A 26,225-nucleotide genomic window follows, 5' to 3' on the forward strand; every position below is an offset into this window, starting at 1 on the left:
GCACTTGAAAATGGGATCTAACCTCCTTTAAACATCCTAAGCATGACTCAAAATTATATCTTCCCAGTGGTTTATTACGTCTCTCCAGTTTTCAAGCGTAGGCTTTTACCTTTTCAGTCTCCCCCATCCCCTATCACGTACAGCAATGCCTACCATGTGTGTGAAACAAAATTCGTGTAGCTGCCTACCTGTGGAGGTGCACAGGCTGAGCTCTCCTCCCAACACAATCTAAGCACATCCCCCCACTGGAGCTGAGGCAGAGAACGGAGCACACAACTCGGAGCACTGAGGAAGTGATCTGGAGACCTGGAATTTGTGATCTTATGACTGTGCTTATGCTAACAAGTCCTGCAAGGGTTAGCAGGCCTGGGTAGAACTCTGCTGTTGGGTGGCTCTGTTCCTTCTAAAAAACGAGCTCAGGGACTTCTGCATGGTGCTACAGACACCTGCCCTGCCATGGTAAAGAAAAACCTCTGGGTGCTACCCATGCCATTCCTTCCCCAATGAGGCCCACTCTCTCTTGTGTGTCTCCAGACAGCATTGTGGCCAAGTTCTAGCCTAAAGAGGCCTGACAGCTTTGAAGTCCTGTACTGCCTTCATCAGCTCACCTTTGAGCAGCACTGGCTGCACATAAAGTTGCCCAAGTAGGTTTGGAATGCCAGATTTTAGACCCTGGCTATTTTGTGCTCTAAGAGATACTGTCTTCTTTTGTTAAAGCTGGAATTTGCCCTAGGGGCTTAAATGCTCACAATAACATTGCCAAATGTCAAGAACTGGGTGATGCACAGCACAAGGAGTCACTGATGTTGGCTGCAGGGCAGGAAAGGGGGTGAGGATGAAAGGGAAGCCCTTTGTGCTGGGAATGGGATGGGGAAATCCTCATGTCCTTCCTGGAAGAACTGCTTGCACAAAGGAGATTAATTTCTCTCTTAGATCCGTTTCTTCTGGGTCTATGCCTTCCAGCACAGATGAAATCTGCTAGGACAGTTTGGGGCTGTTAAACTGCAACATTTTCCCAATGAAGGTGCAAAAGACAAGAGATCGTGTGTGGAGCCAGGGAGGAGAAAGAGTTGAAACAGACTATCTGTCCATCTGCCCGTATCTCCATCCATCTGGAGGTGCTCATAGGGCAGAACAGAAGGGAGAAGGGTTTGTGTGCTCAACATCCACGCCGATTTCTGAGCACCCTGCCAGCCAGAAGGTTTTGCTGTGTCCCTGCAGCTCCCAGCAGCACCAGTCTTGCCTGCATGACCCTTGGAACAGGGGCCCGGTCTCCTGAGTGCCCGCCCAGGGGAGCCGAGCCGAGTCGCCCCCTCCGCCCACTCTCCCACCTCACAGCTGCTCTCTGCATCCCTCTTTTCTTCCTCTCCCTCTTCCCTCCACTGTCTTCAGCTTCTTTTACCGCACTCCTCATTCCTTCATCCTCCCCTCTTCTGCGCTCCCCTTTATCCCTCTGCCCATCTTCTTGCGCCTCCCTCTCCCCCTTTTATTCTCCATCCCGATATCTCCCCCCGCTCTTCTTCGTTCTCCTGCCCTGTCGTCCATCCCCTCCTTCTCCTCCTTCTCCTGCCGGTGTTTCCGTGCGTGGCGCCCATTGGCTGCCGGCACCCGTCCCCCGGTACCGGCGCTCCGCTCCCTCTGCCCGAGCCCCGCCGATGGCGGGGGCTGCGTGGGGGGGAGACCCACGGGCGTGGGGCTGAGGGGCCGCGCATCCCCCCGCCCGCCCCGTGGCCCCTTCCCACGCCAAGCACGGCGGGGGCGATGGGCAAGTCCGGGAAGAAGGACCCGCGCCTCCGGTAGCGCTCGGCGAGGCTCGCTCCCTCCAGGAGCGCTTCGCTCTGTCGCGTTTAGGAAAGGGGAAGGGGAAAAGCATGACACGGATTCTCCCGGTGAAGCGGAGGAAAATGTACATCCCGACGACATGTAAGTACCCGGCGGCTCTGCTCGCTCTTCCCAGATGTCTCCCGCGGGCATGAGTCCATGCAGAAGTTAAGTCTGCAGTTCCAGAGAAGAAAACCTGCCGACCACCCCCCCCCTCCCCGCTCCCGACCCTCCAACTCTGCCAGTCCAGCCTGGTCCCTGCGAGAGAGCTCAACCCCGAGGTGAGACGGGAGAGTCCTGAGCTGGAGCAGGGCCGTGGGAAACACGGGGGACAGAAAGGGAGGGGGGTCATGAGGGGCTGCAGATTATTTGGCTGTGTTATCCCTCCTAGCTGCTATTCATGGTTTGTTACCAGGTCTGGGCTCAGCTTTCAGCATCCACCTCCTCCTCTCATTCAACGCAGAAATACATATATATATTTATATTTTTTTTCCCTAAGGAAAGCAGTAGTGCCAATTTCCCATCTCTTCCTACCTCTCTGCTTTCTTCCTGCTCTCCAGCTGCATGAACCAGGCATTTTCTGGTAGCACCTGTTAGAGGATCCCAAGCCTCTTGCAACAGGTGCTGTCCACATCAGGAGCAGATCCAAGTGGATGCAAACACACCATCAGTCTGAGGCCAGGGTTGCTCACCAACTCCTACCCATGCATGTGCTGCCAAAGAAACCAGCAGAATGGATCCAAACTAGATGAAGCACCGGTGTCCAGTGTTTTTTCTGCCAAAATAGCCAAAATGTGTGACATGACATTTGAGCTGGTACATGGTACTTGGCAAAGTTATAATGGCAGCAACAGACCACACCTGCTTAAAGATCAAGACTTGCCCCTGCAGCTGCCTGAGCAGGAAAATGAATTTATAGGAAATCCATTCTTTTCTTGCATGCCTTAGTATTTTTGATAGGGCTTCTGAAGCTACCCTGGAGCTGGATTTACTGTATGGCTAAACAACACCCTGAACAACCGGCTTTGAGGTGTGGACCCCAAAAGCTTCTCCAAATGCTTTTCAGCCCCAGCAGGAGTATCTCCACCCATATTTGATATTTGTAAGGCTCCAAATGTTTGGCCTTTTTTTCTTTAAATTCCTTTGCATGCAGGAGGAACATTCAAAGGGATTCCCATCTATGTCTTCACCTTTTAGAGGATCATCCTTTCACTAACATGCTGTTCTGGCCTCTGCCACCTTTTGTAGGGATCTTTGTCCCTAGAGCAGCCATTGCCCTCCTCTTTTCTCCAACAAGTGATTTGTGTCACTTGAACAGAATTGGAAAAAATATCAGAGGAAAGATCCTTGAACTTAGAGCTTCAAATCACTTCCTACTCTGCTTATTCGTTGCAGCCAGTCATGATGTGTAGGACAACCCAGTGCTGCAGGCCCCCAAGAGATGGGCTTCTATCAGGACAGTGTGTCACAGCCCAAGGCACCTGAAAACTAAGAAAATCTAAACAATCCCAGTCCTTCAAAGCTCAAATGCTCTAAATCAAGAAACACTTATACAATAGCCGGTATAAATGGCCTTAAGACATAGTTGCTCAACTGTGTTTTTATGGGGCCTATCAGATGAGCTTCTTTCAGCATAAAACTTGATATATCTGTGAAGTCTGTTGGGTTTGCCTGTCTGGTGTCCAAGGACTCCATCTGAAGCTCAGGTCTCCCCTAGGGTTTCCAGAACTTGGAATGATGTCTACAAAACAAACAAACAAACAAACAAATAACAAAACCCCAACCAACCAAAAAAAAACCTCCTAAACACTGTAATATTAGACATTTGTGAAGAAAGTTGTGATGCTACAGAGAATCACCTGGGAGAAAAGTCTCTGGAGTGTTTCTGGCATCCTGAAAGTAGTTAAGGTTGGGAGTCCTTTCCTTTGACATCCTCAGTTTTAATTCAATATAAAAGGATCTTCAGAGCCCTAAGAGATTTGTTGAGATTAGTAAAGGTGAGCCTCAGAGTCCCCATTCACTTCCACCAAGTCATCCTCCCTTCCAAGGACCTAATTCATCAGCAGGATGGCCTTGTCAGTCCACACTTCCAGAAATGTTTTCCAGATCTGGAATAATCCTGAAAGAAACACAAATCCCCCCTGCATTAGGTTTTCCAGGGTGTCTCTGGTCCATAGTATGTGCTGGGCTCTGTATTTCACGTATGGAGCCCTGACAAAAGGCACGTCCGTCCCTTAACTGTCCTCTCCCTGCAGCTCCCCACCCCGTATCAGCAGCAAGCTGGTGGTGAAAGGAGAGCTTGTTTGCTCAAGGCTCTCTCTGAGTGAGCCAAGTGCTGTTTCCATGCCAAACCCTGACGTGACGAGCAATTGGGCACCTCAGATTAGGAAGGCTGGAACACTGCTTTGGTGTTGCAAACAGGTGGGGCAGGCAGAGCCTCTACCTTCAGCTGTGTGTTGCAGGCTGCAGAAGGAGAGGGACGGAATGGCAGGGAGAACAAGAAAAAAAGAGATAAGAGGGATCTGGACTGATCCCTCTTGGTGTATCCAAACTAATCTTTCCTTTACTCTCAAACTGGCATAACACAAACCAACTGCCCTTCAGCTCAGGTGCTGAGCTCAGCCCCTCTGCTTGGATTGAAAGTGCTTTTCTTTCTGCTATAGGGCTAACAATAAGATGGCCAGTCCAAAAAGAACTTCAGCAAGCAGGAGAATAAATACTCAAGAGAATAGGAAAGTCAGAGTCAGAAAGGCACTTTGTCACTGTATGCTTTTCCCTCTTTTGTTTGTAAAGCACCTGCCACTCACAAATAGGAACCAGGCCCCTGGTGACCATGTCCTCGGTATTGGATCCATTAGCAATGAAAACCTTCCCTGTCCTTATCCTAGTCTGTTGTTCTTTCTCCAGAGGATCTTTCCCTAGAGGAGAGGCCCACATTGAACCATCTCCCTGTTTGTCCCTCTATCTTCACTGTGCCTTGCAGGACTAGATGGGTTTGATATTGTCCTAGATTTTCCAGCATCCACTAGTGTCCACAATCTCCCCTTGAATCCCCATGCCTGCCCATACCTAACACACAGTTAATGTGGTGATCTTACCTGTGGCTTTTTCAGCTGTCATGTCCCCAATATCAATCTTTTTTTTCTCCTCCTCTCAGCTGCAGATTGCTAACTGATCCTGCAAGGACACTGCCCCCTGCCCTCTTCCCTGCCTCTGCTATGGACACCTCTGCTTTTAGCCTCCCCACGCCGGCAGTGTCGGAGGAGGGGAATGCCTCCAGTAGCTGGACAGGCTTCACCACCCCCAACAGCTCCTCCACCGTCAGCCCTGGTGTAGTTGTCAGCGGTGTCCTCATCCCCGTGGTCTACCTCATTGTCTGTGTGGTGGGGCTGGCTGGGAATTCCCTGGTCATTTATGTGGTCCTGCGGCACTCCGTGAGCGAGTCGGTGACCAATGTCTACATCTTGAACCTAGCCCTGGCTGATGAGCTCTTCATGCTGGGCCTGCCGTTCCTGGCTGCGCAAAATGCCCTGTCCTACTGGCCATTTGGTTCTTTCATGTGCCGCCTGGTGATGGCCGTGGATGCCATCAACCAGTTCACCAGCATCTTCTGCCTGACGGTGATGAGCGTTGACCGCTACCTGGCTGTGGTCCACCCAGGGAAGTCCTCCAAATGGAGGACAGCACGGGTGGCCAAGGCCGTGAGTGCAACCGTGTGGGTGCTGTCTTCCATAGTGGTGCTGCCCGTGGTTGTCTTCTCAGATGTCCCTTTAGGGATGAGTACATGCCACATCCAGTGGCCAGAGCCTGCCTCGGTGTGGAGAGCTGGCTTCATCGTCTACACTGCTACCCTGGGCTTCTTCGGACCCCTGCTGGTGATTTGTCTCTGCTATCTCCTGATCGTTGTGAAGGTTCGCTCCTCTGGCAGGCGGGTGAGGGCTCTGTCCTCCAAGCACAAGCTTTCAGAGCGCAGAGTGACCCGCATGGTGGTGACTGTGGTGGCTGTCTTCGTCCTTTGCTGGCTCCCCTTCTATGTCCTCAACATAATCAATGTTGTTTGCCCACTACCAGAGGAGCCATCCCTCTTTGGAGTCTACTTCCTTGTGGTGGTGCTGCCGTATGCCAACAGCTGCGCCAATCCCATCATCTATGGCTTCCTCTCCTACCGCTTCAAGCAGGGCTTCCGCAGGGCCATCTTCAGGCCATCCCGCCGAGTCCAGAGCCAGGACGTGCCAGCATGCCCCCCAGAGAAGATTGATGATGAAAAGGAAGAGGGTGAGATCAGCAAGATCACCCAGAATGGAAATGACAGGCAGGAGTGTCCTCTAAGCAGTGGAGAAGGAAAAAGCAATGAGCAAAAACCGCTCCCTGAGGAGCCTGCGGGATGCGAAAAGAGCAACAAGTTGCATGTCAGTTATTTATGATGAAAGGGGTGGTGCAGGGGAAAGAGACATTGGGACATGGGATCCCCTTCACCTTCTCTCTTTCAAAGGCAATGGGAGACATGGATACAAGGGAATGTTAGAGTCCAGGAGTCTGCTTAAAGATCACTAGGGCTCCATGATCTTGTGGGAAAAGCAAGGCGTTCTTCTTGGCTTTGGAAAAGACACCCGAGGTTTGTGTAGTACCAGTGTTACCAGAAACTGGTAAAAATAAAACCTCCTTAACACTAATGTAGCGTTAAGAAGCAGGCATTCTTTATTTGGCTGGATGCATGAGGGGATATCTCCTCCAAAATATCATGCATGCTGAGTACAGAAAAAGCTCCCATTTATATACTATATTTTACATACATGCTCATTGATTTTCCCAGAATAAACATATATATGGTAATCATTTCCCTGAAATCATTAACATAATTTCCCTCTCCTTTACACATATGTTCTTCTGTCCTGGGAGTCTTTTTGGTGGTTTCCTGTGGTTGGTGACCCCAAAGTCATACCTGACTGCTTGGTGAACTGGTAAAAGTTGGCACAGCTGGGCTGGTTGCTTTCCAGTTCTTCTTCCTACAGAATAAGCATTGTGCAGTTCATAGGCCAGTGGCTTTTGAAGAATAAACGTTGTGTTAGCCACCAGGAGCAAATGATTTTTTATCTGGCAACACCAGGTGAAGAGCAGACTACATTTAGGGAGAGCTGAAGAGGTGATAGGCACTGACAGTACAGAGAGAGCAAGGTCAGCCCTAGACAGATGATCTGCCCTTAGATGACCCAGCTGTGGAGAGCATAGGCTGCCATCTGATGGTGGCACCTCCAGGAAGTCCCCAAATGCCATATGCCACGTGTAGGCAACCCAGTGCCTTGAATACCCTCCTTATAAACATGAGAAGAGGTTTACCTTAAAAGATGAACAGGAAGGAGAAATGTCTGCAGCAAAGACATACCAGCCAGTTGCATGCGTGGCTGGCCCTTCTGTAGTTCTTCAAAAAGTCTTGGGACAAATTTCCTGCCCATGCTGGTCGTGGCTGGAGACCACTGACTGCTCAAAACATCTTCTTTCTTTTCAGGGCTCTTATGGACTCTGGGCAGAATGACAAGACTGACCTGGGAGTTAAAAATGGAACATTTCTTTCCTTCACCTTGCATTCTTCAGGGTGTTCCTGGTGCCTCTGCACCCTGGTGGGAGGTGTAACAAGGGTACAGAAGAAGACAGTGAGACATGAGTTGGAGGCAGCATTTCTTTTCCTCTCCTTAAGCTTTACTGTAAATAAACAAAAAGCCTTTGGGCTTAGAAGGCCAGGTGGGCAAAACCGTTCTGTGTGTTTAGGAGAGGGGGTGCTATAGGTTTGGCTGAGATTACACCATGTCTTTGAGTTGAGCCAACTTCTGTATGGAGTCATGTTTGGCTAATACAGGAGATCAAGGCATCCACCAGTACAGGATGGGGCCAGGAAGCAGATGGAGATTGGGGCATCTCCAGCGTGTAAGAACTGTGGTTGTAAAGAGTCTGGGCAATACTAGGAATTAATTTATCCTGTGGGAAGGGGTAGAGTATTTGGCTCAGGATGGTGAAGAAACTACATGTCTGCATGTGCACAAAGGTAGCTGTAGGCACAGTTTCGTTCTCTGGAATGTACATGTGTGGGAATGGCTGAAGAGGATCAGAGACCCAGGAGTCAGGGCTGGTGGGAGACTGGTGCCAGCCTTGGGCACTGATGCTAATCTGTGGGGGGTGTGCACATGTGTGCAGGGGTACCTAAGGGGACATACATGTGTGTAAGTGTATGCAAACACAGAGGAGGGAGTGTGTTTATGCAGTTGCAGGATGTTTAAGTGCGGATGTGAATGCTTGGATAAGAGTTGGAGAGCAAACACGCTGCTGTGGAGTTGGATGAGTGCTTGCTCCTGCACACTGGCTGCTGGAGGGAACTTGTGGGTGCGCCCATCTGAGTGCGCAGGCTGGAAGAGCAGCACTGTACAAGGGTGGGTGAGATGAAGGTCTTCCTCTCCACTTTGGCTTCATTCCTGCATCTCTGCTAAGATGTCTGTCCCCATACTTTTAACTTCTCCGTGAATGCTATTGCTAAGCTACAGCCACCAAAATGACCCTCATACCACAGCCCTTTGGGGCGGTTTTCTCCACAAACCATTCTGAGAAATGGGAAGGAGGGACCCACCAGAAGGACACATGCCACCCTGAGGTCAAGAGATATTGCAGGAGGCAACCTGTGGAAGGTCAGTTATGAGAACTGGCTGGGCAATGGGAAGATGCCTCACAGGTCACTTGAGAGAAAGTAAGAGAAGGGGAGGCATGGGGTTGGGTGTGCTGGGACAGAAGCCAAAAGCCCTGGACTGGGAAGCAGAACAAGCTGCAGCAGCTGAGGCTCGTGGGAACAGAACCACTTTATGAGGAAGCAAAAGTCAAGGTCACACAAAGGCAATGTGAGAAGACGTGAAGGCCTGGTAGGCATCAGGAGACCTGCAGTGCAGGACACCCGAGTTTGGAAAAGGACTGTCACAGGGTGTCAGGTGAAGAGACATCTCCTAGCCAGGTTAGAGAGCAGAGGAAGGGTGGGCAGGGACTGCAGACACAACCAAACAAAAGGCATTCAGCTGTGCTCTCAGCCACTGGTACTGCCATCACCTCTGTGACAAAGATTGTCCCCTGGAATCCTACATCCTCATGTTTCCTCTTTAAGCCTGGGAAGCTGGTGCCAAGCTGTCCATGCCTGCAGGCTCAGCCTCAGGAGCTGAGCTGCCTGCCATATCACACAGGAACTGCTTAGCTGCCCTTACAGCGCTCCCCTGAGCATGGGCAGTCGGACACCCAGGAGTGCAGGCCCAGCTCACAGGGAAAATAAAGTACTTGGTAGCCAGTTTCTGTCTTCTGCTATCTCTTTACATCTTTTCCTCCTTCAATCCATGCATCAGCTTCCCACACTGTGGGCCCCAGTCAGAAAAGCAGCCAAACTATGCATGGGCGTGGGATACAGTCTGTTGGACTAAAAAAAGCCTCTGTTTTAGTTTCTTGGGGAGCTCCCGCAACATCTACTGGATTAAACACAACCAAGAAATCCTGGCAGAATGAGGATGGACTGCCAAAGCTTCTGCCTCTATAAGGGGCAACAAGTGGTAGAAAGATTAAAAAGACTGACTACCAAATGGTCGGATAGGTGGACAACATAGCACTTAAAACTCTGGTCTGTGTTGCTCCTCTTGCAGAGAAGAGCAGAGCCAGGTGAATGCTGGACTCCCCTTGCAGAGCAGTCCTTGTAGGACAGAGCAGAAATTGTATTATCTGAGGAGCTTGTAGCACTGTTCATGGTTGATGACCAGGCACTGAAGAAGGCATGTAACTGGGACAAAGACCTTGCAGGAAGCAGCTCAGGTGGGTGGGGGGCAGATACAGGATGGGTTTCCTTATCCGTGGAGTGGCTGCCCAGCTGCCATGGGGAGATGGGGGAAGTTCCCCAGCTGCCAACACACTTAACAGAGAGTCTCCTTCACCATCTAACTGAGCTGAGACTTCATTTCACACGCCTTTGCAGCTCCATCTGCTGCAAATCACCATTCAAGAAACTCCGTCGACTTGTTGGCTTCTTAAAATACCAACATCCCTTAAGAGCCCAAGCACTGCAATGCCAGCACCAAGCAAGTGTGCCAAAGACACATCATTTTGACACATGGAATCTGAGCTCCCACCAAGGCAGCTCTGCAGGCCAGCCTGCTGGGGCAAAGAAAATGTGTTCCAGGGAGATCTGCAAAAGAATGGAGATCTTTAGATTAAATAGGGGTTTAAAAGAAAAGAGACAAGCATAATATTTTTCTGTCTTGTGTTTTCTTCCCCCCTCCCCCGCCGCAGGCTGTATCCCATTTTGCAGTGACAAATTGGGGAAATAAAAAATGAAGATGAACAGAAAATAAGGCTGGGGGAGGGAAAAGAAAAGGTATTTCTTGTCCAAAATTCATGAGGAGAAAACAAATGCCACAAAATGCTTCCAACTATCACCACTGATTTACAGGCTGTTTTTCATAGGAACAGGCATTTGGAATGATGGTCAGGAGGTCATTGCCTCCTGACCCCTGCTCTTTCCTCAGCACTGTCTCCCTGTTGGTGAATCCCTTGACTTCTCTGTGGTAATAGCATTAATCTGACTGCCCTTGTGATCCCTCTCCCTCTCCTTAACGATGGTGCGGTTGACTCTGGGCAACCCAGAGGCCGTGGGGACCGTGTGCAGTGGCTAAGTGAAAGTCTGGATGTGTTCAGGGGGGATTTGCTCCAGTCGGATATGGAAAAGAGTTTTTCTGTTCTGGGTGCAGAGACACAGAGATAAGGGCTCCATCAAGCCCTGTGCAGCACAAAAGGTTTCATTCTCGTCACGTAGTGATCTGAGCTGCAAGACTAGAAAGGGCTGCAATGATTTCAGCAGCATTGTGCAATCCTCTTCCCAGTAAACGTGTGATTACAGATGGGGTGATAGAGACACAGGGAACCCATTCTGTCAGAGAGTTCGTGTGCACACGTCAGAGAACAAGAGCAGATATGTGCTGTGTGTGCATGCATGCAAATGAGTGCTTATTGCATGATTGCATGCACGTGTGTGTGTGTGTGTGTGTGTGTGTGTGTGTGTGTACAACTGCGTGGATCTGGATAAACACACAGACATATTCATGCCATGCACGGATTCAAGCAGATCTATGTGTGCATGAAACCATGTGGGGCCACCTGCACAGGTGCACGCACACCCAGACCTGCAGGTACTGCTTGGCCTAGGCATGAACGCCCAGAATGCAGCACATTCTCCTTAATGCACACAGCCCAGGCATGGGCTCAGGCTGGGAGGTGGCATCTGGGCCTTGCCCTTGGCCCTCCAGACACACACGTACCCACCCACCAAACCCAACCACACAACAGTGGTCTGGGGCAGCCATGGACCCACTCAGTGTGACCCTTCTGCTCTGCAGTGGATCTTCAGGAGAAAAACTGGAAGGGCGGTGAATGGTGATGGCAGAGGGGCTCCAGTGTGGAGAAGCGAGGGTGTGTTTCCAGGCTGTTACCAACACAGCCCACACATAAAGTCATTTGAAGCTGTTGTTAGGGAGCCGCTGTATTTGTCATCAGCAGGGAATCACAGCAGCTCAGAGCAGGCAACAGCAAAACTCTCCAGGCCATGTTTCAGCTGTTGTACGGGGCTGTGGAACAAAGGGGGATGTGTGGAGGGGGCAAGAAGCAGTTAATCCATTGTTGTAATGGGGTAGCCTCCGGAGAAAAGAGACAGGGGAATACAAAGAAGGGAAACACCTTTAAAAAAGAAGATGCTCCTAGCTCTCCTGAGGATGCGGCAGAGAATTGAAATGCTTTATCTGCTCGAACGAGTGGAAAATATGCAAATATTTGCTCATGAAAAATTGCTGTTCTTTGCCTTCCCAAGCATAAACTATGCAAACGCCACACACCACGCAGCCGGCTCACGCAGGTCTCACACTCAGCACGTCATGCACAAACAGACACACGCGCCTGCCCCATACGTCAGTGCAGCCGGGCAAGGACACGTGCCTGGGCTGCAGCACAGCAGCCTCCCCTGCGTGACAAACAGGGCCCCGGGGCACGGGAATACGGATGCCTCGACTGGCAAACTGTGCCTGGGCGGGCAGTGCCCCGCCGCGGCTCCCTGCGGTGCTCTGGAGCCGGAGCGGCTGCGGAGCTGCGGGCGGAGGGAACGCGAGAGCCCATCCCGGTCCTGCCGTGCTCTGGGGCACGCGGGACGCCGCCGGGGGACAGGGCAGGGGTGGCACCGAGCGGCGCGGGGGGCGCGGGCGCTGCGCGGCGCGCCCTGCAGAGGGGGATCGGGCGCCGGCCGCAGGTGCGGCACCGCGGGGAGCCGGGGAGCGCGGCCGGACCTCTGCCCTTCTCACTGGTGCGAGGGGCAGGCTCGGGACTGTGCTGCCAAGCGGCAGTGGAGCCTCCTCGTGCCAAACCCCCGCGTGTCAGACATCCAGAGGGATTTGTGCAGGCAGGAGAGGCGTGCACTCGCAGCACAGAGAGCCGGTTGTGTCCTGGGCTGCATCAAAAGAAACGTGGTCATCCTGCCCCTCTCCTCCTCTCTGGTGAGACCCTGTCTGGAGTGCTGCATCCAGGTCTGGGACCCCCAATATATGAAGGAGTAGGTCCAAGATGACAGTGATGAAGATAATCAGAGGGCTGGAGCATCTGTCCTGTGAAGACAAACTGAGAGAATTGGAGTTGTTAGCCTGGAGGAGAGAAGGCTCCGTGGCGGTCTTATAGTCCCAGTACCTAATGGGAGCCTACAGGAGAGCTGGAGAGGGAATTATCACAAGGGCATGTAGCGATAGGACAAGGGGGAATGGCTTTACAATGAAGGAGGTCAGGGTTAAATTAGATATTAGGAAGAAATTGGTCACTGTGAGGAGGGTGAGGCACTGGCACAGGTTGCCCAAAGATGCTGTAGCTGCCCCATCTCTGGCAGTATTCAAGACCAGGCTGGATGGAGCTTTGAGCAACCTGATCCAGTGGAAAATGTCCCTGCCCGTGGCAGGGGGCTTGGAATTAGGTGATTTTGAAGGTCCCTTTAACCCAAACCACCCTGTGATTCTATGATTCTGTCATGTCAGTCTGGTTCCCTTAGTGGAAAGCACCTCTCACAAATCCAACAGTCTGTGAGCTCCTAAACACCAGCTTCCTTGCCCATCCACCTGTCCACTCATGTCCCAGCAGCCCATCCCCCCTCCACAAAGTTTTTGTTTCTTTGGCAAGAAAGCTCATGGGTATCTCTGAAGAAAGTTTTCTCACCCAAACTGCTGTGCACCTTTCTCAGCACTCCTTGTGAGAGCTGATATGCCCTGAGTAGAGATCTACTCTTGATAAGTGATATGGGCAGGTCTAGGAGTGTGCATAGGAGAGGACAGCACAGGAGTAAAAATGTTGGGGTCTAGACAAGAGCGGATGGGAGGAGGGGGCCTTCAGGTGCACTCAGATACAGAGAAGCAAAAGGCAGCAGGCTTGGCTGAAGGTTATTTTTAAGAACTGGTTCAAACAGGCTACAATGTTACCTGGTGTCTCCCACCCAGCCAAGCTGCTGGATCTAGATGCTCACAAGGCAGCAAACTCTTCTTGTTGCAGTAGGGATAGTCCTTGTAGTCGTATGCCGGAATTTGGGGTGGATACCAGCACAGTTCCTTGTCTTGGTGGTCTCACAGGCAGCGTCACAAGGCGGGGGTAAAAGATGGGACACTCAAGCTGGAAAAGCTGCTGATGGGGAGAGGGGCAGCCTGGGTGATGCTTCCTTAGCTGTGAGGCATCTCCAGCTGATGCAGCTTGTGAGCCAGTGTGTGATACCCTCCCTGCTCAGCTGTGTCACACATGGACTGGCTGTGGGGGCACCGGCAAGTGGGAGACAAGCTCACACTTTCATGCTCAATATCAGAGACTGCCAGGTCTAGCAACAGCTTTGCTCAAGCAAGGCGTGCAGGTGAAAGGCTCTTCCAGCTGCTCCTCAGCCACGTGGCATTTCAGCAATGCACAGCAAAAAAAAAAAAAAAAAAAAAAAAAAAAAAGGAGAGTCTTTGCCAGGCCTTGATCTCTGTGTGAGACAGGCCAGGCCGCCAAGCAGCACACAGCAGAAATCCCTGCTGGCAGAAGCGCCTTCAAACTCAGCAGCAGCCTGCGTAAAGCCAGGGAACATGTCGTTTCTCCTTGGTCCAGGCTCCATATGGGCAGAAGTCTTAAGAGCAATGTAGCCATGCAGCTGACATCTAATAGGCCTGCCCATCCTTAGAGACGTAGAAAGTATCCTAAGCCAGTCATTTCATACCATGTCAGTGCTCTTGAGTAACAAGGGCTGGCTGTTACACAAGCCCTGTGCACAGACGCGGAGTCCACAGGCTGGAAAAGATTCATCTAATCATGGAATCACAGAATAGTTCGGGTTTGAAGGGACCTTTAAAGGTCATCTATTCTTCCCAACCTCCTCTGCTGCCGGGCCAGAGATGATCCGTGATCCTGGTACAGCAGAGTGACAGCTACTCTTACAGGATAACCTGAGGGCACCACAAATTACTGAAGCAAAAGAACACATTGCCACCTTTCCGTGTCTCAGGTGTACCCCTCCCCATTTACAGGCCCTTGGAAGGGCAAGGCAAAAGTACCCAGGAGCAGTTGGGCTGTGACGGAGAGGAGGCAAGTGCAGAGCAGTGCTGCTCATCCCTTCCCAGCTCTTCAAACACATGTGAGCTCTCTTTCCAAGGGTAGCAACAACAGTAGCCAAAAGCCTGAACTTTGCTTCCAGAAGGAATCAGCTGTTGAGCTGAGCAAATTGTGATGCTGTGCAGGGTGGGTGGAGGAAGGGAGGGAGGGAAGAAGGGAGGGAAAAGGGAGGGAGAGCCAAGCCTGACACGGGCCAGAGCAGGAGGGGAGGCACACACAAAGGCCTTGGAGGCAGGATGGAAAAGACAGTAATTACATAAGAGCACTTGGCGAGCATCTGGCTGGAGTCAGCTGGGCCCCGCCGGCCCTCCCTCCCGCGCTGCTAGCCAGGAGCAGCTGAGGATACAGGATACACATAACTCAGCGCGGGACCCCTCCGGAGGGGAGCGGAGGTAAGAGGTGCTCCGCTTCCCCTCCCGGCTTGCGATGCTCTTGAAGAGTAGGGGCAGAGGACTGGGGAGCATGGGGAAGGAAAGGCAGCTGTGCTGGAGGAGAAGCAGTCACGAAGGGGAAGAGAAGGGGCTCTTCCTCTGCCTCTTGGTGCAAATGATACCTTCACTCCAGAGTTTGGTGAGGGAGGAACTGTGAAGGGCAAGTGTTTGTGTGTGGATGTAGGTGTGTGTGTGTGCAACAGATCCACATGTGCCAGAGGGGAGCTGAGCTGTGCACAGGGGCTAGAGAGGGGAGAAAACATCCATTTCCTTCTCCATACCTGTGGTAGACAGGGGTAATAGGGTGGATGCAGCCACTGAGGTAGAGACAGGCTTTGTCCCCCTACAGTGTTGTGGTGCTTACAGGAAAAGGGAGGAAATGGAGGAGGAGGAAGCAGCTGCTTTTGAGCAGGGCTCATTGCAGTATAATCTGGACAGTTCTTCCCTAGGCTGCCTCCAAGGCAAAGTGTGTGATGAGGGAGAGGGAAGATTGTTGGGCACACAGGGTGCCCTCAGGCTTGGACTACACTCTAAAGCATGGCTGGCGCAGGTTTACTGGATAGAATTCTCAAAATCTCCTGCAAATGTGGCTGCCCTGGCAAAATGTTGCTGGTACACACCATTCCCTTCAGGGAGGAGGGCAATATTACCCTAGCAAAGGTGTCTTTACTGGCATAAACTTCTGCCCAGCTGGGCAATGCCACCAGGGCAAGTCTTTTTTTGCTGGCTCCTGGCAGGTCCCTATTCAGCCCAAACGAGACATTAAATACAAAGTCCTGCTCGCTCCCCACTGTGAGCTGTTCTCACAGTCAGATGAGACACAGGCAGAGGCCCCAGCTGATGAGGTTCCCCATGAAGAACATCTGCTTGGCTGTGAGCAGCTCAGGAGTACAGATGGAAATGTGGGACGGAAATGAGGACAATGGCCTCCCTGCTACCTGTTTCCCTTGGAAAGGTGGAAGAGGCCAGGCAAAAGGCCAAGAGCTGCAAAAGAGGGTACTGTCATGTTTGGAAATAAGCCAGGCAGGAAAACCTGAGAGAGGCACTGCAGTAGCTTTTTTGGGACAGAGGGGAACTTTGTCTTCAGTGTCAGACTCTTAAGTTTTCATGCACCCCAGAAAATTTATTCGCCTTTAATAGTACTGTCAGCTGCCAAAATTCCCACCAGCAGCAGCCAGGAGTAAACAACACAACTGCTCACAAAAACCCTCTTCTGTCAGCTGGCGAGGCTCCATTAGCAATAAGTACTGCCCTAACCTTTGCCCCTGCCTCTCATTTCCCAAAAGGGGAAACTGAGGCACAGGCAAACGTGGGCAACTTGCAGTGGATTTCATTGCACGTCAGTGCTGGAGCCCGGTGAGGAGCTCACGCACTCAGCAGTGAATTTCTCTGTCCTCCTTCTGCCCCAGCTGGAAGGCATGTTCACTCCATGTTCATTGAGCTCCAGGCTGACAGGCAGCCTGAGAATATCTCCAGGCCTCCCAGCCCCCATTCCTCCCTTCCCCCCCCAGCTCACAGTACATATTTTCCCAGAGTTTTCCGCTTGCTTCTCCAGTGGTTCTGGGGTCCTGCCAAACACCAGCCACTCTCTGGGAAGCGGGGCCTCCCATTCCTAAACCAAACAAATGGGAGAAGGGAAACGGGGAAAAAAAGTCCCAGCACACGTAGACACGCTCAAAACCCTATTCCCCTCAGAAACCTTGGAGCCTTCTGCAGCTCCTCTCGGAAACTGCAGGAGGCACAGTGCTGACTTGGCATTTCTGACCCCTGCAGAACAGAGCTATTGTCCATCCTTCCTTCTGCCTCCCAAAGATCCCTATGTGCACACACCCCCTCCACACACACCCAGGGTATAAATACCCAGTTTTGGTGCAGGATAGATTCTTATAATCTTCTTCCCAACAGACTCTGCAGTGTGAGAAAAGTCTCCTGTCTCTCCCACCCTGCCTTCTTCTCCCCTCCAAAATGCCCTTCATTCCAGCGTTCTGGTGCAACCACATCATGCTTACCCCAAAGGCAAAAGCTTGTCAGCTTGGCGCCAAGCTGGGGACAACGGTCACAGCCAGGATCTGTTTCCAGATCCCCAGTTTTGCTGGCAGGCAGCTCCCAGCAGCCAGGCTATGCTTCAGACCAGCCACACCCCTCCCATCCAAAATGCTCGGCCCGGGACCTAAGCAAGGGACATGACCAGGGGATGACACGTGCTGGAGCACAAGGCTTGGGGCTCTGCCCAGGCAGAGGGGATGACCAGAGAGGGAAAAAACTGATGCCTCTCCCAGTTGGCAGCTGCTCCTGCTAGAAATATCATGCCTGGGGCAAGAGGCCGCAGTGACGTGCAGAAGAAACAATGCAGGAGAGAATGAAAGATGAAGTTTGGGGACTGTGAGTGGGTCAGGCACAGCTGGGGAGAGAGCATGGCCAAGTGAAGGACTAATGCATGGGACAAGAGACTAGCACGGAGGACTGAAGGCAGTCCTGTAGCATCCTGCCTGAAGGGAAGTCTGTGTCTTGCACCAATGCACCTTACCTTGTCCATCCTGAGACGCTAAGGGTGGGACACTGCCCTGCTGCTGTCCACCCTTTGCACAGGGCACAAGCTGTGCTGCCTGCATTTTGCTGGCTGGAAGTGAAAAGGGGGAGAAAAAACCCAAACCAACAACGTGGAAAAGGACAAGGACAAGGCGCTTCCTAGGAAAGAGTTAAAAAGACGCTGAAACCCAAGCCGGTTTAGGATGGAGAGCACCCAAAGCCAGGGAGGGAGAAGGAGGGAGAGGAGAGGGAGGGAGCCGGTCCAAGCCCAGCTTGCGCACCCAGCCAGCAGTGCCTGTGCCAAGAGCCGGCTTCCTTAAAGCCATGGGCCCGGGGGCCGGCCCTGCAGGCAGAGGGGAGCCGGCGAGCAGGGGCTGGGAAGCGAAGAGGGGAGCCTTCGGCCCCCGGGGTGAGCAGCTGCGCTGTGCCGGGGGGCAGGCAGCGGGATGGGGCGCAGGCTGCGAGAGGGGCTTTCTCAGCTGCTTGGCGTGCCTGTCTTTCGTAAGCGTACTTCTCTGCAAGCTGCAGAGCCTCGCGTCCTTCACCTCGGCAGCGAAGCAGCTCCCCTCTGGTGTGCCTGCAAAGGCTGCGCTGAGGAGCCGGCCGTCCCCTTGGGAAGGTGCTGGGGTGTGCCTGAGCACCCACTGGGCATTGGTGGGAGGGGGCCGAGCCGCTGGGACCGGTGGGGTTTGGTGGGGGAAAGGAGGGGGCTGAATTGGGAGGGGCCCATAAGAGAGGAGGCACCTCTGCCAAGAGATGTGGGTCAGACTCCATCTGGGACTTGGTGATTTTTGGGTTAGATTCCTACAAAGAGTTGACACACAGTGATAGGAGGGCTGGAGAATTTTTTACAGCGCTTCCCACAGACTGAGCAGCCTACCAGAGCATGCTTTCTCTAAAGAGCTGTTGAGGTTGGACTCAATGACCCTAGAGGTCTTTTTCAACCTTAACAACGCTATTATTCTCTCTCCTTCCTCTATCCCAGCCTGGGGACAGAACATTCTAGTGGCTTTAATGGTTTGCCTAGCCAGCATCAAGCTTTCTTCCAGGGTCAGCACGAAGTCTCCACTGGCCTGGACAGAAGGGCTTGGGGCATCCTCTTGGGCCATGTGGTTGCTGCACAGATTGCAGCCTTGAACAAGCATGTAAACTCCCTCCACAGGACAATGCCATTTCATCCCACCCCTGGCTCCAGCCACAGAAAGATGTTTTATCATGATCTCTGTTCCATCCCTTATGACCTCCCCCTTCTTCTACCTCACTCTGGCACTTCCTCGTGTCTTCCCAGGTCACCATGGACATAACCTGCCTGCGCACATCCCTGACCTTCCTTTTTCTCCCTCTTGTTGTGTTTGGGGCACCTGCTGACGAACCCAACCTCACAGAACCACACCCTGGTGCTTGCAAGCGCTGTTGTGACTCACTGGACTCTGCCACAGATACCCCACCAGTCCCTCCCAGCCATCACCACTTTCCCTACCCAGTGCCAGAGGTCCGTCCCTATATCAACATCACCATTCTGAAGGGTAAGTCTTTGCCCCAGGATGCCAAGGCTGGCTCAGGGACTGATGGCATTGCAGTGGAGGTGACAGCTGGATTGCTGGCATGCTGGCTGTGCTGACAGACCACCAGGAGCCATCCTGGAGGATAAGTGGCCACACACACCGTGCCCAGCGTTTAGGTGTTTTGTGCTGCCATGAGTAGCCTGGGGGGATGGAATTCAGTCCGAATCCCTGCTGTGATCTCTGTGTCTCGGGATGCTGCCTGCTACCAACTCTTCCTCCCTGCTGACACAGGAGTGGCAGTGACAGCCTCTTGCCAAGCTGGGAGGACACATTCCTTACCTCAGACTTACAGAGTCCTGTAGTGCGTGAGGGAAGGAACACTCCTTATCAACTGCAGAATAAGCATGTTTGGAGGGCATTGGTACCCAGGGAGGTTGGGGGGAAACCTTCTCCAGCTCTGTGGGTCACATGCATTTGGGAGCCGGAGGAGGGCAAAGGGAAGCAGCAGCTATTTGCAAGCACCTCCAGGCTAAACTGGCAGTGACCCCCAGCTCATTCCACCCTGCAGTGGCTGGCTTGGCTAAGGGAAATGGTTCCCTATTTTAGATCAGCTCCTCCCTTCAGAACTCCCCTTTTAGCCTTTGCTGTGGGCAAAAGCCTGTTCCCAGCTGGATGCTGCCACTCGCTTCTTGTAGCTCTGTGGTTTGTCTGGGTTAGATGGGCAGATGCTCTCCCTTCCCTGCCCTGCCTGGAAGTAACTGCAATCCACCAAAGCTCAGAAGGGCAGATTGAGGCCTAGACTAGAGTGAGGTGTCATAGGGGGACCTGCAGGGGATGGAGAGAAGGATAAGAACAAGACATGAGGTTTGAATGCTGTCACTTTGTGCTGGAGGCTGCTCTGAGCCCCATTTCTTCTCTGCATACACAAAGTACGTTCTAGTGCTGGTGCCTCTCTGTATTGATGCCTGCCCAAGTGTGTGATGGGCAGTGTACACACCCTGGTTAGAACTGCAGAATTAATTATACAAGATGCCCAAACCATGCCAGTATTGTCAGAGTACCATCCCTCTAACTTGCAGTGCTCCATCTGCCCTGTCCAGCTTGGATCTTTTCCCTCTGACCCACCCCATGTAACCCTCCCTAATCATATTCCCCCACAGGTGCTCGCAGTTCTTCCCCTTGTCCAGCCTACAGCAAGAACAGTGTGCATCCTGTGTGGATAATTGGGTCATAGGAGAGGTGTGTAGGAGGGCAGGGCCGTGCTGGAGGTAAAGGAGTGTGGGGGAGGAAGAAGAGGTCAAGAGCCTCAGTGGTGCTCTCAGAAGTCTTTCTTCCTCTGGCTTTGCCCCATTCTTGTGCAATCCTCTGCCTCCTCATTAGGCTTTCTCACTGCCACTTCCACGTCTTCTGGTATCACACAGGAGTTGTGTCCTCTGCTTCCTCCTGTAGGAGAGAAAGGAGACCGGGGAGAGCCGGGGATGCCGGGGAAATGGGGCAAAGAAGGACCACGAGGCGAGCGGGGTGCCCAGGGCCAGAAAGGCAGTAAGGGGCAGATGGGCACAGCGGGAGACCCCTGCAAGCACCAGTACGCTGCGTTCTCCGTCGGTCGCAAGAAAGCGCTGCACAGCAGCGAGGGCTTCCAGGTCCTGATCTTTGACACCGTCTTCGTCAACCTCTACAGCCACTTCGACATGTTCAATGGCAAATTCTACTGCTCAGTGGGTGGACTTTACTATTTCAGCCTCAATGTCCACACCTGGAACTTCAAGGAGACCTACATGCACATCATGCACAATGAAGAAGAGGCGGTCATCCTGTACGCCCAGCCCAGTGACCGCAGCATCATGCAGAGCCAGAGCCTCATGCTGGAGCTCCAGGAAAATGATGAGATCTGGGTGAGGCTCTACAAGCGGGAGCGGGAGAATGCCATTTACAGTGATGATGTTGATGTGTACATCACCTTCAGCGGGTACTTGGTCAAGCCCAGCACTGAATAACTGCCTCTCCTCTTCCTTGGGGCCTCTTAGGCCTTTTCCTTTTTCCTCTCTCTCCCTCTCTCTCTCTCTCTCTCTACTGCCCGTAACCACTGCAAATCACTTGGAAATGGGCCTGTCAAATCTCAGGCACTGAGTGTGAAACTTGCCACACTGGCTCCCACCTCACGCTCTCTTGTAGCCAGACCTGTATCTGCCCACTTTACATCATGACACTACCCCCTCTTGCCCCTCACCTTATAACCCCAACTTAGGTTATTGGCTTCTTCTCAATCTGCCATGAGCTGCCTCTGGCATTTAGGGTTCTAGAGCAAGAGGAAAGCTAAAATGCTGGTCCTGGGCCTGTGTCCCTCCTTGGGGCTTCATACACAAAGGACTCCTGTGGAAAGGGCTAGAAAGTGCCCACTGCCGAGGTACATCCTGGCTCCTCTCCATCCCAACTAGACATACCACTTTTGCAGCCTAAAACATGGTCTTAATGTCACCTCTGATATCTGTAGTCCAGAGAGTGGACTGGGGTCTGATGGTCTCCTGTAGCACAAGGAAGATGTGGGAGCACTGAGAGAGGATATTGTCTTTCCAAAAAGGGAACTGTTGGCCTTCTCAACTGGCTTTCCTTAGGTACCCTTCTGTGTCACAGAGTCCAGGTCGGCTGTCAAACCTAGACCTGGTGGGATCATCCTCCTCTGTGCCAGCTCTAGCTCTTCAAAGAGATGAGGGGTGAGACACCTGGCCAGACCCTTCATGGGCATCTGCCATTGATGCCATAGAGGCATCACCAGCACAGAATAGGGAGAGAGAGAGAGAAAACCTTGGACACCTCCCTCCCACACCTCCCCTGGGGGCTACTCAGTCTTGGCTCCTCAGCTATGGGAAGCTAGTCCAGAGAGCGAACCCGAATCTGCTCTCCTTTGGCAGAGGTGTCATTTCATTGTTCTCCTGAAGGTGGTTCTCCCACACTGGTACTGAAGGACCACTGTTTCAGGGCCTGAGCTCGAGGCTGTGGGGGCAATTGCAGTCAAATCAATTCCAAACCTGGACAGGCTGCCACTTCTTTGCCTCTGTGGTGGAAAAGAGATAGAGGTGAGACTACAGCACCTTGCCCAAGGGTTAAAAGCTTCCCTGCCGTATGCTCCATGCCCTTTTCTGGCAATGTCATCAGAGTAACTGAGAAAAGCACGTGGCTAAAACAAACCCTCGCTCTTTTTGTCAGGTTGGAGATGTTGCAGTGCGAAAGGCATGCCAGTGCTAGGGTTTTCTAGTACTATTTATATTGGTCTCACACTGCTCCCACTTGCATCCCTCTGGAGGGGATGCTGCAGTCCTGGGGGGAGCAGGTGAGGCTGGCTCAGCACTTTAGAAAACCTACTTCCATGTGTTGTGATGCTCCCATAGACAGCAGTGCAAGACTTGTCTCTTTTTTGAGTCTCAGGGAAGGACAAGCAGGAGAAACACAGGTATTTCTCCCCTGCTCATCACTGATCATGAAATCTTCTGACTTACCCGAGTTCTGCTGTCTCATGGTCTGTGCCTCTAGCATCTGGGACTACCAGGGCTCTCCCATAAGAAATGTGCATCATTGTACAGGGTTAGGTCAGGCACACACAGCCCAGGATGGCAAAGGAGCAGGGACCAAGGCTAAATATTAAAAATGACCTTGAAAAACTTGCAGGGCATTTTCTCTCTTATCCTGTTTACTTACTCTCCGTGCTTTTCTAAGGAAGCTATTTAGACTGTAGTGAGTTTCAGGAAATTTGCTCTGGATCCTCCTCACCACTGCCAGTGAGGCAATGGGTATAAAAACAAAGTTTCACTAAAGCAAGGCTGTTTTTTTCACAGAGAAACATGTGCTGAAGGGATCATGGAAGCTAAAGGAGACTGTGGGTTTCTTCCTCTCCCTTAGCAGGTCAAGTGTGTGGAATTGCTCAGAGACAGGATTTCAGATAGCAGAGGAAGCAGAGAGCTGGAGGTGATGCTCAGGACTGAATCCCTTTCTTTCTTCCTCAACAGGCTGCAAACCCAGATATATTTACAGTCTATAGTGCCCCATGCCTCCCTGAAGAGAAGAAAGCCTCTCTAACACTGAATATCTCCATAAACAAGCTTCCTTCTTCCTCCTTTCCTATTTGGTGATTGAATGTTTGTGACAGGTCTCCTGTGCTACCCATGAGCAGCCAGAGGGTGCCTGATGTACGTGAGAGAGGAGGGCAGGGGGACCAAAGGGTGTGTTTAACAGGCTTCTGGTGCTAAACAAGATGGCATTCCCTTGGTGCTAAATCAGATTTCAGGAGTATTGGGTGCTTTCTGGAAGGTGTAGTAGGCTGAGTTGTGATGTACTCTGGAATTAATGGTGCTTTATGTAACAAAACCAAACAAACTCCAAGAACTTTTGTATATATATATTTTTTCAGTGGTATTAAACTTTTTTCCTTGGTTGTTTTGCACTTAAATCTGTTTTTCCCTCTCAACCTATTCCTGCTAGCTGTGGTTATTGATGAATGGTGTGACAGAAAAGACACTGACCTGAAATTGACAGGTACAAAGTCTAACTCAGCTCTGAAACTTCCCTGGGTAATCTTTGGCAATCTTGTGTCTGTTTCCCTTGTGAAGAACCATTACCTTAAAATATTTACTGCTTGAACACTTCTAATTATGACAACCCTCTCCTTTTTGCTGGAAATGCTTTCAGGAAATTCAAAAAGGATTCTTTGGAGATTACAAAAAAAATCCCGGGACAGTAGAATGGATTGTGTGAGTAGGCTGCAAGTACTTAATTATATGGAGGAAGGCTGGGTTAATGTTGCAGTTCTCTTAAGGGAGATCAAATCCTTCATCTTACGGAATTTTTAGCACATTATCAAGTACTTGGTAAGCACGAGTGTTTTCTGTTTTCCCTGTGACATTTCTCTTTTCTCTGCCAAGAGCTGAAGGCCAGGAAGCACAGGGTAGGAGGGATAATAAACTGTTGATTGGACGCTTGTGCTTCCTAACATTGAAATGAGTGGGAGTTCCAGAGTCAAGCTGGACACGCATACTTCGAAGACTTGTGTTTGACGAGAAAGGCCTGAGATTCAGGTCAGAGGTGGAAAGACAAGTGGCAATTGCCCATAAAGTTGGGGGAAAAGGGAAGACATGAGAGGGGAGTGGAGACTTGTAAGCTTGAGTGAAAGATCTAGAAGGAGTAGAATCCTAAGGACGGGGAGGTGCCTTTTCAGTCCAAGTCAAGAAGGTACGTGGGGTTTTGTTTATCATCTTTGGATTAGGGGACTCCTGCTGAGTTAGAAGGGTTGAGGGGACTCCTACTGAGGTAGAAGGATAGACAAAAAAACAAGATGAAGTGCCCATATAGGAACTTCTGTTTTGAATTGAATTTGCCTTCACATAGTTTCTCCTGTGGTTTGATGTGTACCAGACACTTCATTTGGCAAAGGGTGGAATACATAATCATACACATCCCTACAGGCCTCTTTGGTCCTGTGTCAGGCCCAGAGCAAGGGCTATAAATATCCTAGCAAATGCAATATTTTGTCAGGTCAGAGCCCAGCCTTCTTCCCATTTCTTATTTACTTCTGAGGAAGCAGATAAAAACGTGTCCTCAGGAAGTGTAGTGGTTGTGTTTGTGCATGTTCTGTTCCTTGAGGTGAGATGCTGGCAGATTGGAAGTGACTTTGTCACACTTCCGAAAGGTGAGGAAAGGAGCGAGGAAGGGAGGAGAGGGGACCAGAAAAGTGTAGCCAGATCTTCAAGAAAAGTTTTCTATGATTCAACCTTTTAGCCTGCCACCTGAATAGTCCCTTCTGCCAAATCCCTTGGGGCTAAGCTGCATGGTGACAGGCAGGGTCTGTAGCTGGTGCCACCCATCACACCATGGATGCCCGACCAGGGAGTTGCTGTAGGTGAGGCTCAGCTCAGGCAAGGCAGACCCTGCAATGCTTTGAAGGAACAAGGTCGAGACTGGGTCAGATCAGCCCTGCTGCCCTGCCAGTGAGCGCACCCATGCCCAGAAGGCCACAAGACCATTCATTCATTCATTTATTCATTCGTTTATTCACCCAAGGTCTGTGTTCTTTTCCCTGCAGTGGAGCTGCCCTGTGGAATGTGATTCAGGGGTTGGTGACAGCCAGTATCTCTCTCCGGGGAAAGCCATGTGTGCCCTGGGGCTGTGCCTCTCTTTTGCTCAGAAAGAGTGGCCCAAACTCTGCTGCAAAGGGCTCTGTGGACATGTCTGAAGTTCAAGGCACCTGTCACGGGCCTGGCCCTTTAAACTGCCTTCCTGCAGGTCTGTGGTCTTGCAGGTATGAAAGGAAGGGAGTGGGACAGAGGGCATGAAGGGCAGGACATGGTGCTGCCTTTGGGAAAGAAAGCACATGCCAGGGACAAGCCAGGAGAAGCTGAAGGCCCTGCGATAGCTCCTTGCCCTGTGACAGCTGTGGGAAGGGGAAGAGAGAAGCAGGACAAGAAAAGTATAAAGGAGACCTTTGACCCTGCTGGTGGGCACAGGTGGACGTTCCTGCACCCAAAGCACCAAGGAGAGCAGGGACACAACACAGCAGGACCTGGCTCCACACAGGAGCTCCTTTGTCACAGGAGGGGTAGTCACAGGAAGTGTCTCTGGCCTTGCCCCAGCTGCCACCTATGGTGCAAGATCTGCCCCCATCAGGGCACTATGCAGGGAGCTGCCACACCGTACTATAGCAGGTTTCCCCTCTGCTGCAGCCTGCTGCCCCTCCTCCTCTCCCAAACCACCCAGACAACCTGCTTCACTCACACCTCACTCTTGTTTGTCTCCCAGAGTCCAGAGACGGAGAGGGGATGATGCAACACCCCAGCCAGCATCGCCCAGTGCCACAAGCAGAGCTGCCACCTCCCTCCATCTAGCACACTGCAGCCAGATGCCAGCAGTGGATTCAACCTGCCCAGGTCTCCTTTTTCTCAGCTTCCCTTTCCCAGTGCTGGCTGGGAGCTGCCATATGATTTGAAGGGCTGGATGTGGACCCTGCTTGTGGCTGTGTGGATGATTGGGCACAGGTGCGTTTGTGGGCAGTTGTTCCGCTGCCTCCTGTGGTGCGGCCCTTCTCTGACCACAGTGGCAAAGCAGCCCAGCCATGCCAGGCTTCGGAGGTCTGCTCGATGTATGCTCTGCTGTGACACCCACACACGTATACACACACATACCAACCTCATATGGACATCTCACCTTCCTGCCAGCGGAAACTGTTGCTCTTTTCAAGCCTAGTTCGTTTGAAGATGCTATCAGGAGGTGGGCAGTGGAGGCTGAGGGT

General features: G+C 51.8%; 2 protein-coding genes across 2 annotated transcripts; both read left to right on the forward strand.

Moving 5' to 3' along the window:
* The first annotated feature begins 1,752 nt into the window (after positions 1-1,752).
* Positions 1,753-7,146, forward strand: SSTR3 (somatostatin receptor 3). Its single transcript, XM_069002869.1, has 2 exons — positions 1,753-1,923; positions 4,979-7,146. The coding sequence occupies exon 2, from the start codon at positions 5,040-5,042 to the stop codon at positions 6,243-6,245; it is 1,206 nt and encodes a 401-aa protein (XP_068858970.1). The 5' UTR covers positions 1,753-1,923; positions 4,979-5,039; the 3' UTR covers positions 6,246-7,146.
* Positions 7,147-17,647: 10,501 nt separating this feature from the next.
* C1QTNF6 (C1q and TNF related 6) lies at positions 17,648-23,366 on the forward strand. The gene is given in 4 exon segments (XM_069003944.1): positions 17,648-17,693; positions 17,696-17,853; positions 18,733-18,970; positions 20,399-23,366. Coding segments are annotated over 4 exon segments (990 nt in total). The 3' UTR covers positions 20,947-23,366.
* Positions 23,367-26,225: the final 2,859 nt, after the last annotated feature.

This window comes from Aphelocoma coerulescens, chromosome 1A (genome assembly GCF_041296385.1).
Source record: "Aphelocoma coerulescens isolate FSJ_1873_10779 chromosome 1A, UR_Acoe_1.0, whole genome shotgun sequence".
NCBI lineage: Eukaryota > Metazoa > Chordata > Aves > Passeriformes > Corvidae > Aphelocoma > Aphelocoma coerulescens.